The 13,945-nt window shown below is 40.6% G+C and overlaps 1 protein-coding gene across 2 annotated transcripts in view; it reads right to left on the reverse strand.

The window, feature by feature from the left end:
- Positions 1-6,231: 6,231 nt before the first annotated feature.
- The window catches only part of galt (galactose-1-phosphate uridylyltransferase), a 72,764-nt gene continuing 65,050 nt past the window's right edge, over positions 6,232-13,945 (reverse strand). For both annotated transcript variants that reach the window (XM_043682609.1, XM_043682694.1), the window contains exons 9-11: positions 13,246-13,329; positions 8,253-8,407; positions 6,232-6,471 (exon numbers count right to left, since the gene is read on the reverse strand). In XM_043682609.1, coding sequence (XP_043538544.1) covers positions 6,403-6,471; positions 8,253-8,407; positions 13,246-13,329 — 308 coding nt within the window. In that variant the 3' untranslated portion in view covers positions 6,232-6,402. The remainder of the gene's footprint in view (positions 6,472-8,252; positions 8,408-13,245; positions 13,330-13,945) is intronic.

Genomic DNA, 13,945 nt, shown 5'->3' on the forward strand with positions numbered 1-13,945 from the left:
GCAAACCCACATCCAGAACCTCAACCTGAGCTATAAATCTTCTCAAAAGCACGAGATTTCAGAGGAACACGATTGTTGCTTACAGCAGAACGACCTGTATCTTTGCATCATCAGCAAGTTTAGCTACACTGTCCCCTTTCATCCATGTCATTAATACAGTTCATAAATAGTTAATGCTCTAGAACTGAGCCTTTTGATCTTCCACCGGCTACAATTTCTGTCAGTTCACCAATTCACAGTATGTCCCTGTTAGGGTGAATGGCAAGGAAATGCTGGATGACCAGAGAAACTCAGATTCTGGTAAAGAAAAAGAAAGCAGCATATATCAGATATAGACAGCAGGGTTCAAATGAATCTCTAGAGGAATATTAGGAGTAGAAGGAGTATATTTGGGAAAACGTTTAACTCAGTTGGCTGGATTGTAGGTTTATAGAGCAGTGTGATGCCAACACCATGGATTCAATTCCCATCAGCAGTTTGAGGTGACCATGAAGGACACTTCTTCTCAACATCTTCCCTTGCCTGAGGTCTGGTGGCACCCAGGTTAAATCATCACCAGTCGCTTCTCTCTAATGAGGGAGCAGGCGCTATGGTCTAGTCTACTAAGACAATGTTACATAACAACTGACGATACTTAAGAGGAAATTCAGGAGGGCAAAAAAAGGGACATGAGATGGCTATGGAAAATCAGGTAAAGGGTTTCTACAAATACATTAAGCACAAAAGAATAACTGGGGAGAGAATAGGGCCCCTTGAAGATCAGCAAGGCCACCTATGCGTGGAACTGGAGGAGATATTAAATAAGTATTTTGCGTTAGTGTTTACAGTGGAGAAGGACATGGAAGCTCGAGAGCTTGGAGAAGTGTCCATATTACAAAGGAGGTGGTGCTGGATATCTTAAAATGCATAAAGGTGTATAAATTCCTAGGACCTGATCAAGTGTACCCTAGAACTCTATGGGGAGCTAGGGAAGTGACTGCTGGGCCCTTACTGAGATTTTTTTTATCATCGATACCCACGGATGAGATGCCAGAAGTCTGGAAGTTGACTAATGTGATGCCATTATTTCCGATAGTAAGAAAAAGCCACGGAACTAAAGACCTGACAGTCTGGTTGGCAAATTGTTGGAGGGGTTCTAAGGGACAGGATTTACATATATTTGAAAAGGCAAGGACTGATTAGGGATGGTCAACATGGCTTTGAGCATGAGAAATCGTATCTCACTAGCTTGATGAGTTTTTTGAAGAAGTGACGAAGAGGAATGAAGGTTGCCTGATTGATGGACATTCTCTACACAGCCTTCAGTAAGGCATTCGACAAAGTTCTGCACGGTGGACTTAGCTAATAAGATTGGATCACATGGAATACAGGGAGAACTAACCATTGGTACAAAATTGGCTAGAAGATGGTGGTGGAGGGATGCTTTTTGGACTGGAGGCCTGTGACCAGTGGTGTGCCACTGCTTTATGTCATCTGTATAAATGATTTGGATGTGAATATAGGAGATATGGTTAGTAAATTTGCAAATGACCCCAAAATTGATGGTGTAGCGAAAAGAAGGTTACCTCAGAATACAATGGGACCTTGTTCAAATGGGCCTATGGGCTGAGGAATGGCAGATGGACTTTAATCTAGATAAAAGTGAGGTGCTACATTTTGGTAGGGTGGGAGTTATACACTTAATGATAAGATCCCGAGGAGTTCTGCTGAACAAAGGGACCATGAATTGCAGGTTCATAGATCCTTGAAAGTGCAGCTGCAGATAGACAGGATGGTGGTACAATTACATTTAAAAGGCATCTAGATTAGTATATGAACAGGAAGAGTTTGGAGGGATACGGGCCAAATGCTGGCAGATGGGACTAGATTAATTTAGGATATCTGGTTGGCATGGATGAGTAGCACCGAAGGGTTTATTTCTGTGCAGCACATCTCACTGACTCTAATTATCCAACATTTTATTACGTATTACCTAAAACCATGAGCTCTTACCTTGTGCAGTAACCTTTCTGAGGGCACTTCATCGTTTGGAAATTCTGACTCCCCTTTACCCCTCAATTCATCCACATAAGAGTCAAATAAATTTGTACATTTGCACATTCTGCTTACCATTCCAAAAGAAAAATGTTCAAAACCATGTCATTGCTTCTTCGCAATTTCTGATTAATACAAATTTACATGATAGACCGAGAGTGGCGTTTAATAATTTTATAGTAAATATCATTATTGCTTATATTTCTCAGTCAATAGTTTTCTGAGTATGTGGTCAGGAAATCTTGGAAGATCTGTCTTTTCCCTATTTTAGCCTTAATTTACAATACTTGTATGTCCTTTACAGATAGAAGTTATGCACACTGTTCCTTCCTACTGAAAGCACTGGGTCATGCTTGCATAGGTTTCACTGAGTGCAAGCAGGTTTCCTGAATATCTCCAGAGTGTGTATATCTCTTGCTCAAGTCTCAACTTTTAAGGTATTAATAACCAAAGGTTGAAAACCTACAAAGGCTAACTTAATATTCCCATGGGGAGCTATTTAGGTTGAAGAATCAGGGTTCCAATTTTGTAATTTCATCTGTTAAGTCTCAGTCCCTTCAAATGCAACTTTGCACCCAAAGCTTGCAATCACAGATTTAAATACAATATCAAACTAACACATAATGACTAAACTGTTGCACATAAAAATTGGACATGAATGCTTTACAAAACAGGCAGTCGAGAGCAGGTTCAATACCAAAATAAAACTGACTTTATTTCCCCTGAGTGAAATATATCACGAAGGTCAAAGACTTCAGTTTTTCAGATAGGGCCTCTAATGATCTGTAACATTACTCACGTCTATCAGATAAAAGGTGTCGCTATGGGAATCCACATAGGTTCCAACTATTTCTGTCTTTTTTTAGGTTATGTGGAATGCTATTCTGACTTTCCCAGGCCCTGACATGACCCCCTTCCTCGATTACATTTGATGATTGCATTGGTGCTGCTTCCTGTGTTTAATCCAATTTGAAAAATCATCCAAGCTTTCCTTTTCCACTCATATCTCACCTTTACATCTCTGGCTCTTTAGTCCCTTTTCTAAACTTACCTTTCTCCATTTCTGGAAATGGGCTTTTGACAGTTAATTAATAAAAACTCATTTATCTTCCCAGTACCCAAACAAAATTGTTCTGACAATGCCATTTCCTGCACCTGAGATTCTCAAATGGCCTTTTATAACCTCAACAAAATTCAGTCAACTGTAGTCATATTTTGACATATATGTTCTACTTTCTACTGCTACATCTTTTCTACAATTTCTGTTTGGAGTCTCCACATCACATCATATGCACAATCCCAGCACATTTTGCATCTGGTTCTTAAGAGACTGAGATATCCTTAGTTATTCTTCCATTGCTCTGACTTTTATCCACTCTTTCCACTTTTTTTAATATAATTAACCTGTTCAAAGATATTATTACACACCTCTGGAGCAGGGTGGAATTGAACCAAGGCCTCCCGGTCCAAGAGTAGGGGCACTACCGATGTGCCTCAATAGGCCCCTTTCACTTTCCACAAAACTTTCTTCTACACATAAACCAGATATTAAACCTGTCTTATTACGTGTGTTATTTCCCAGGCTAAAAACCCAAGTATTTCTCCCAGTAGACACAACAATTCAAATTCAAAATGATAAAATCCATTAGTGATCTGGACAGAGTAGATAAGCGTGAACTATTCCCATTAGGGTTAGAGTTGAACATCAGTTGAGATGGCTAGGGCAGCTGGTGGTTTGCCCAACATTTGACTGCTTACCCCTACAAGGAGAGGGTCTGGACGATGACTGCCCTGAACAATTGATTGACCGTGCCCACACTCCGAGACAGATATTAGATGAAACCCTTGTCTGACTGTATGGGTACACTAACTGACCGCAGCATATCATGACTTGACAGAGGTCCACTCCCTGTTGAATTTGAGACATAGTCATTTGGTTGTCAATGTGACATTGAGATATGATGGTGAAATACAGCAATCATTTCATGCCTTTGACTGATGGCTTTGAACAACCATGAGAAACTGCCTGGCTTTCTGTCTGTGAACAACAAGCTAAGACAGAAATACTGAGAGCCCTTAAGGTCTGGTTCAAGGGGCTAGGTCCAAAAGGGCAGGGCAAGACAAGGCAGGGATACTGTGAGTTCCAAGTAGGTGTAAAGTGAGGATGCATTAAGAGAGTGAACCTGAGGTTGCAGCCTGATCAAGTTTATGAACTCTGTGCCTGTTCTTGTGTGAAAAATGTCCTTGCAGCACCATGGCAATGAAATATTTTGTTAGAGATGTGCCAGTGAGATAGTGAGAGATTCATGTTGGATACGAACATTCATGGATGTGGGTCATGTAGGACTGCTGCCCATGGAGTGTAACCCGAGATGTTGGTGCCAGATGCCCAAGATGGATATTCAAAGAAAAATGCAACAAGCTACAGATGCCAAGTTCACATCCAACCTTTCATGTTCAAATTATTGGCACGAGTTTCTAACCAGCAGGTCAGGGAATGAGACCCTGAATATAATGAAGTGAGATTAGGTCATAATGAGGATGTTAATGCATGATAATTGCCAATAAAAGGTCACTTACCACTCACTAGCAAGAATCATATCTCCACACCTGGACCTGGTTAGAAAATGTGGCTTTTTGGTTTTGCCATCAAGATGGAACACATTGTTCATCTCATTTAATTTTCCCGAAATTTCTCATTATAGCCCACAACATTCAGGGGTTGGGAAAATTCAGCCCACCTGTGGATGCAAGTCTCCATCCTACAAAGATCCAGACATGTTCTGCCTTTCTCTAACCAAGTTATGATATCATCGCATGGAGTGGAGTTTAATACAATCTCCAACATTAACTCTTTCAGAACTATTACTTCATATGACAAGGGACACAGTTTACATTTAAGGCGTTATCCATTTAAGATATGATGAGGAGAATATTTTTCTAAGAGAGTTATGAATCTTTGGAACTACTCTTCGGAGGCAGGGTCATTGAATATACTTAAGACAGATAAAATTGTTGACTGACAGGAGTCAAAGGGGATCAAAAAATCTCATCTTAATTTTTTTTTAAAGTGACTTCTCGTTCCATGTTGTCTATTACGAGAAAACATCCCCTCCACATCTACCCTGTCAAGAGTCTTTAGGATCTTACACATTTCAAAAAAAGATACAAAATAGGAGCAGAAGTTCACCATTTGGCCTTTTAAACCAGTTTTGCCTTTTCATAAAATCACAGCTGATCAATCTGTGTTTCGAATTCCACATTCCCATCCAGCACCAACAGCCTTCCCAAACGAGAATCCAACTAACTCTCCCTTAAAAAATCCAATGACTTTCCTCCACCATCTTCTGAGGCGGAGAGACTCAATGTCACATAACACTGAGAAAAACCTCATTGCAATCCTGAAAGGGTAACCTCAAAATTTACAACAGTGACCCCTAGTTGTGGACTGACTCTCAACAGAAAATATACTTTCCACATCTACCTTGTCAAGACTGTTTTGGTCTCCATATTTAAAGAACATACACTTGCATTGGAATCCACACAGCAAACATTCACTAGTTTGGTTTCTAAGAGGAGAGGGCTGTTCTAGATAAGAAGCTGAATTAATTAAGCCTATATTGTCTAGAATTGAGAACAATAAGATAGGATATGATTGAAACATACAAAATTCTACGGGGGAAATTAAGTAATTGCATTGCAGGCCGTTCAGAGAAGACTCACGCGGTTAATTCAGGAAATGAATGGTTTATCTTATGAAAAGACATTCATCACTTTAGGCTTATAGTGTTTACCAGAATGAGTGGAAATCTAAATGATATATAAGACGCAAAGGGGATTGACGAAGTAGACATGATGCGAATATTTCCCTTTGTGGGCAATCTGGAACAAGAGATCACAGTTTTAGGCTAAGGGGTGGCAGATTTACTGCTCTCAAAGGATCATGAATCTGTGAAAGTGAGGTGTACACCGAGATACTGAATAAATTTAAGGAAGAGGTAAATATATGTTTCATTAGTAATGGGTTAAACGGTTATGGAGAGCAAGCATGAGATCAGCCTTGAATGTATTAAGTGGCGGAGCAGGCTTGAGGAATTGAATTGTCTACTCCTCCTCCTAATTCTTCCGGGTACAAGTGTCGGGCAACATGGAACCATTTCTGTTCAGGCTAAAGTGTCATTTAGTGAGACGTGCATGTTTGAAAACAACGTTTAATAGTAAACAGTTTACACCAGTAAAATAGACATCAATGTTTTTGAATTCTGTGCTTTTCGTTTAAAAAAAAGCATCTCTAAAAGCAAAAGACACATTAACAGAAGCAAAATATAAACTGATGATGCATGCCTTTTGCAGCTGATTCAATTCCATTCATTTTTCTGGCTGATTCTGCCTCAGCTTGTAATGAACTTCTGGTAGATTTCTCAAGCGTTCAGCAGCCTGCAGGTTAAAACATGATCTCGTTACAAGTAATAATTGAACTAACACAACAGATTAATTAAAATCCAATGTAGGGATGGATAGGAGATTATGAACATAATGATCCTGTAAAATCTTTCTGCCACCGCCAGTAACCTATGTAAGGTTGTGTTCAGATAAGTAACTAATGAATCTAATGTGGTAATGTTTGCTCGTCTATGCCTGAACTGCTTAGCCTTGCATCCATTGATTTTATAAGAATGAGTGGAAATCTAAATCAGAGATACCCAGGTGGATACTATATAGCTCCGGATGTATGGCAGAAGCTGAAGTCTGCACACTGTGGTTTCTCCTCTATTATGGTATCTGGTTTAACACTTCCTCACTGTAGCAGTGGAAATGGACAGCAGTATGACCCACAATGTGTCTTTTCTAAGCTGGTTCTTCTGATTCCATTGCCCATCTTAGTTTGATACTCCCTATAAATTTGACTGCTAACATGAGTTTTGAGTCCATATCTGATGAATATTTGAAACAGGAATGGACCCAGCACTATTTTTTGATTGCACTTTAATTTGCCCATTCATTACAACTCCTGCAACATGTATTTGTAGTTTTTGCCTCTCTGTCAATTTGTTATCAGTGCCCAAGGTTTACCTGGATCAATATATGGTTAATGGGCCTGTGCTTGTCCATGTATATGTTTCCAAACAGCTGGTACTGTCACAAAATATTTCTCTGAGCAATGCAATTCTCTGAGCATTCTGGGATAAAGACATATCCTAGATTATATTTGTTTTGATTCCTTTAAATTTGTCTAAGTTCTTCATCTAATTTATGTCAACTCAGTTGTTCTCATATTAATTTGTGGGATGTGGATGTTGCTATCAAGGTCAAGTTTATCCCAGTACCTTTGATAAGATGCTGGAGAGTCACCAGCTTCAGGTCATGTGTTGTAGGTACTCCCACAGTGTCACTACCTAGGGAGTTCGTGCATACTGGGTCCAAATGCAGGAAGAGAGGAAAATACATTTCCAAGCAAGTCATCTTCTTCAAATTGCTACAATCCATGTGGTATGCCCATAGTGCTGCTGGGAAGGAGTTTCCAGGATTTTGACCCAATAACAATGAAAGAACAGTGATTCATTTCTAAGTCAGTTCTAAGAACTTACAGGTGGACATGTTCTCATGCACGTTGTTGCTCTCATCCTTTAAAGTGGTCGAGATTAGTTTTGGAAGGTGTCGTTGAAGGAGCCTTGGAAAGTTTTTGCAGTGCCTCTTAGTAGATGGTACACACTGCTGCCACTGTGTGCCAGTAGGAGAGTGACTCCTTAAGGTGGTGGATGCTTTTGATAAAAGTCCATTCTGTTCTGGATAGTGTCAAGCTTTTTCAATGTTTCAGGAGTTGCACTCCTTCAGGAAAGTAGCAAGCATTTAGTCACATTTCTGCCTTGTGTCTTGTAGGTGACAAAAGGTCAGGAGGTATACACTGGGAGAGTACCAGTAGTTTGGAAACATGGACATGGACAGCACAGATACATTAATCCTACTTCAATCCAAATGTAAAATAATGGAATTGATTTTCAGGAATAAAGATGAATGTGGATTTGAAAGAGGAAGATCCTAACCACCTTACTTCCTTGACTTTTCTGAGGAATTGACAGTATGCACGCAGTTCTCAAGTCTTCCCTTGTAAACACTTACAGAAAGCAAACATTCAAAATGTTTGCTCATAGTTCAACCAGTCAATTTGTATCTTTAATGCCTCAAGCATTTTCGCTGCTCTTTGTGCTCATTCTCACCTGTTCAGGTGTCAGATCTCTTTGGGCCTGAGCTAAAAGCTCATACCCCACCATAAATTTCCTGATTGTGGCAGACCGTAATAATGGTGGATAGTAGTGAGCATGAAGCTGCCAATGACTGTTGTCACCAAGTAAGGACTGTCCAGTGGGGGCACCTGTTGACATATAATTATATTATTAATACAAGAGTATCAATTGGGATGTTTCTTTAAAAAAATATCCAGTGATATTTAGGCTTTGCTGGCTAGGCCCGCATTGATTGCCCATCCTCAATTGTCCTGCATAATGTGGTGTTGAACTGCCTATTTGAATTGCTAATCCCGGAGGTGTAGAAACACCCATAAGTGTTGTTAGGAAGACAGTTTCAGAATCTTGACAGTGACAGTGAAGGAATAGGGATATAGTTCCAAGTCAGGATGGTTTTCAATTTATAACTACTCCCCTTATCCTTCTAGGTGATAGACAACATGGGTTTGGAAGATTTTGTCAGAGAAGCCTTGTTGAATGACAGTAATGAATCCTGTATATGTTCAGTGCTGCCAATTTGCATTAATGTTGAAGATGGTGATTGAGCTGCCTATCAGACTACTTTCTCTGGATGGTGTCGGAGCTGCACTCATTCAGGCAAATGGGAATATTTCATCACACTCCTGGTATATGCCTTATAGATGGTGAGCAGGCTTTGGGGACTTAGGAGAAAGTGAATACAGCAGATGCTGGAGATTAGAGAAGAGATTGTGGTGCTGGAAAAGCACAGCAGGTCAAGCAGCATCCGAGAAGCAGGAACATTGACGTTTCAGGCAAAAGCCCTTCATCAGGAGTTATTTGGGGATTAAGAGTTGAGTTCCGCACTGCAAGATTCCGAGCATTTGACCTGTTCTTGAAGCCACAGTATTTATATGATTAGTCCGTTTCAGTTTCTGGCCAATGGCAACCTTCAGGATGTTAATAGTGGGGGTGTCAGCAATGCTAATGCCATTGAACATCAGCAAGATGGTTACATTCTTTCTTGTTAAAGAGTATCATTGCCTGGCATTTTTGCAGCATGAATGTCACTTGCCACTTGTCAGCACAAGCTTGGGCATTGTCTAGATTTTGCTATATAAGGCTATGGTCAGTTTCATTATCTGAGGAGTTGCAAATTATGCCAAGCATTATGCAATCATCAGCGAACATCCCCACTTTTAACCTCATGACAGAGGCAAAATCACTGATGAATCAGCTACAGATGATTGTGTTCAGGACACTATCCAGAGGAGCTGCTGCAGAGATGGCCTAGAGCTAAGATGATTATCTTCCAATAACACAACAAACTTCCTTTCTGCTAGGCGTGAAACTAAATAGCACAGACTTTCCCCCCGCTCCCCCACCCGGTGCCATTAACTCCAATTTTGCTCATACTCCTTGATGCCATACTCAGTCAAAAGCTGTCTTATTATTGAGGGCAGTCATTCTCGGATCACCTGCAACAGATTACTAAATTAATACCCCAAGTTAATAATGAGTTTATGCAATGGACCAGTTCAGGATTGCACTGAACTACATTTAATGATTTCATATTGGAGTATACCAACCACTGACTCTTTTTTTTAGCATCAGTAAGTACTAACTCTCAGTGGTGGAACAGTTATTTATAAATATTAACATTAATTCCATCGTGACTGTTCCTTCACGGTCGCTAGGTCAAAATCCTAGTATTCCCTCCCTAATGAATTGTGGGCCAACCCACAGCAGGTGGAGTGCAGCGGTTCAAGAAGCCAGCTCTTCAAGAAGCCAGTTCAAGGGCAATAAATGCTGGCCAATCAGCAATGCCATCATCCCACAAATGAATAGAAAAAATAGTTTGTCTCAAATCTAAGGAACTTAGCTTTTCTGTTCCATGCTGAAGTCAAAATTTCAAATTAGGGCAAATAGAGCAGAAGGATTAAAGCAACAAACACCTATGGAACCATTGGGTAGCTTTTAACCATCTACCTTTCCTTACACCTATAAAACCTGACTACCATCTGGGGGGACTCACAAATGGTAGTAGAAGTGGAATTTTGTCTGCTGCCGAGGACAATTAGTCACGGTCCCTAGTATTAATTTATAAGGAAGTCTGTGGCAGGAGAGATCCTACCTTTGCAGGACCTCTCTGGCTCCGGATCCATTTGGTTGTGGTAGGCCACAATGAATTTAGCACTGAGAGTGAATCAATGCAACATGAAGCTAAAATGATGGCAGAATCTGAATTAAGGCAGCAGATTCCCCAATGGTCTGTTGTCAGTGCTTTGCTCTCTTGTCAAAACCCAAGAGTCAAGGTGACATTGAGCAAGTATGGCTGAAAACCTACCCACTCTCATTGGCCAAGGGGTTGGGGGCACAGGTGAAGAATCAAAACTTTCAGTTTTTTTCTAAAAGATTTTCAGACAATACTACGCTAGCCTCCGCGGAACAATATAATCATAGGCCAAATCACTTGATGAACATTATAACAAATCAAGTAAATAAATACAGTTTAAATACTTACATACCTCCTCTGCAAATCAGCCTAGTTTAACTAAAGTAGCTACGATATTATTTTGCCCAAAATGATTGCTATATCCATTTCCAATTGATAGTAGAACCACATTTATTAAACTGAACTATGCCACAGCTCTCCCCAGTATTTTGCTTCTGGGAAAAACACTTCATGCAGCCTCAGAAATGGCATCTATACCAAGCATTCTTACTCTCTCAATATATTTAAAACAACCAGAAATCAAATCAAATATGTAACTAAAATAAGTTTTAGCTTCACTTTGAGTACTTCAACCATTTTTTCTGTTCATTACTTAAGCAGCAGTGTATTCCTCGAACAGAACATTGAATCCCATTTTACCCAATGATTATCTAACTTATCAATTTCCTTCTGAAACATCTCAAGATGGTCTGCCTTACATTTTAAATTTTTCACGTTTTAAACATGATCTTAGTTAACATAGTGTTTGATGCATCTGTTTCATTGTGAATAGTAACGTAGGGTTGAATCTTGCATATGGCCAAAGAAATGTGACTTGCATCGAGTTTTTGCCATGAAGTTTATAACGTTCTCTCACTGTATCTTACCAAATTCATTATATTAATAATCTACCGACCCATGGCACCTCTCATATCTGATTCCAGCCCCCTGTTACCATACACCTTTCCCAAAAGACTTGCCACTCAGGATATCTCAGAATTGATTGGCATCCCTTGCGCCCACTGTGCACCAGGACAAGCACTGAATGGTTCCTGACATTTGCCCCTGCTATGACAGACAGGAGGAAATCAATGACCCGTGGTATGGGCAGGGACCTGGAAGTATTGTTGGCTGTTGTGCTGGATATGTGGTCTCCTCTATCCCCAAGTCCAAGTCCATTAGAGAAGGCCACGATATCAGACCATGCCAGCCTAGTACAACCTTAGCACATATGTCAGTGAATCTCAAGCATATCCTACACTGTAGGAGTAAGGTCAATGACTTTCTCAATTCTGCCACCACAGCGCTACCTCCCTCTCTGTTATCTCACGTTCACTCCATCTCTGCTACTGTATCTGCCTTCCATTAAGGCTCATGACTCTACCACTCAGTACCACCTGCAATATCTTCCCTTATTCTCTCTCTCTCACCCACCCCAATATCTGACACCACTAACCCTGAATGTTCTCAGCGCTGCCTAATCACTCACTCAGGACCCTTCCCCCCGATGCAAAAATAATAATTGTGCCAATTACTGTCAACCCCATAATACCTGTCTCTCTCTCTCTCTCTCGGAGGAAAACAGCCCCCTGTAGGTTTAAACTACCTCTATAGTTGGGTACATTACCCAACTTCCAGCTCCTCAGCCCTTCTGTGGAAAGCAACCTGACTTTGACCATCCTGAGTGGTTTACTGGCTATATCCAAGCCCCTGGACTGGTACTGAAGACTTGCCTTGACTTACTGTAATCTTTCAGCAAATGTTTGCCCTCTTGACTTGATTACAACCTGTGACAACTATGACAAGACCCTTGCCTTTGTATCTGTACTAAATGGCAAGGCAAGGAAGTAGTAATATGAATCAGGTATTTCTGGTTGACAGACAAACTGCAAAAAGACAAGGCAAAGCAAAGCAGAGCAATGCAAGGCAGGGGTGCTGTTCGCATTCAGGTAGGCTCGAGCCAGAAGCTGGATCCTAAACATTTAGTGCGCTTGCTTCAGCAGTACAATGGCAGTTCTGGTGCAGACCAAGGTACATTTTTGAAGTCCAGAGCAAATGTACATAGATCAGACAAAGGTCAGGAGGGTTCTTACAGTTTGACACATACCGGTTGTCAATGTTCATGGGGCGCATGTGGTCAGTGCCCCATAGAGAACACCTGTGGTGTTTGTGCCTGGTGACCAACTTGAACAACCTTCTGATCAAGCGAACTGAATCTGCCAAGTACCTAGTCTGGGGTTTCGATGTTGAATTTTCTCAACTTATAGATTCTTTGGTGAGTTTGGTATGATAGAAGTCTGAATATTAATTAGAAAAGTTAAGCTGTAACAAGCAATTATCCTCCGTAAATGGCAACTTGTTGCTGCCGAGTGAGAAACTTGTCATGCTGATGTGAAAAGCAGAGCTGAAAATGTGTTGCTGGAAAAGCGCAGCAGGTCAGGCAGCATCCAAGGAACAGGAGAATCGACGTTGCGGGCATAAGCCCTTCTTCAGGAATCATGAAGAAGGGCTTATGCCCGAAACGTCGATTCTCCTGTTCCTTGGATGCTGCCTGACCTGCTGCGCTTTTCCAGCAACACATTTTCAGCTCTGATCTCAAGCATCTGCAGCCCTCACTTTCTCCTCCCTGATGTGAAAAGCAGGAAAGATAACATGAGTTGTTGTCATTGTTGAGATAGGCCTCACTTGACTTCTCATCTGATTCTGCCACACATCTCACTAAAGCCTATAAAATGCTCAGACCCCCAGAAGATTCCACGCAGCAAGTTCACTGTATGATTTCTTCAACCTTACCGTGCCATCCCATTGAGTAGGGAAAAGAGACCTCAAACAGGTTGTCATATTTCGTCAAGAGTCTTTTCATTATAGAAGCAAGGCCTAAAAAATGACAAATGAAAGTAATTAGTTTAAATAAATAAAAGCTCCACCTGCAACATTTTAATATGAAAAAGCAAGTAACATCCTGACTGAATATTGTGCAGTAACACCCTACCACAATTCAAATAATTTCATTCGCAATCCCTAATTTTACCTGAATATCAATTATTTTCATTGAATCACTGAATACAAAGTATTAAATTGTGCCCAGGTAAAAATGATGAGAATCACTGCATCTTAACAGACTACGAAGATGAACACGAACTCTTTGCACGTGTGCATATCTGTCATACAATAGGATATGGGTTGTTTAAATCTGCATAAAGGCATCAGCCATATTAAAATTAGTTCTGCTAACTGGAGAGCCCAGGAATAGACAGCATTGTTGAAATACTAAAGCAAGACTTATCAATCGTGACATTGCAATTATCAAAAATCAATGAATTGTTGAGTTGAATTGTTTAGTAATGCATTAACTGAAAATGTGTTGCTGGAAAAGCGCAGCAGGTCAGGCAACATCCAAGGAGCAGGAGAATCGATGTTTCGGGCATAAGCCCTTCTTCAGGAATGAGGAAAGTGTGCCCAGCAGGCTAAGATAAAAGGTAGGGAGGTGGGA

This window comes from Chiloscyllium plagiosum, chromosome 1, assembly GCF_004010195.1.
Source record: "Chiloscyllium plagiosum isolate BGI_BamShark_2017 chromosome 1, ASM401019v2, whole genome shotgun sequence".
In the NCBI taxonomy this organism is placed as follows: domain Eukaryota; kingdom Metazoa; phylum Chordata; class Chondrichthyes; order Orectolobiformes; family Hemiscylliidae; genus Chiloscyllium; species Chiloscyllium plagiosum.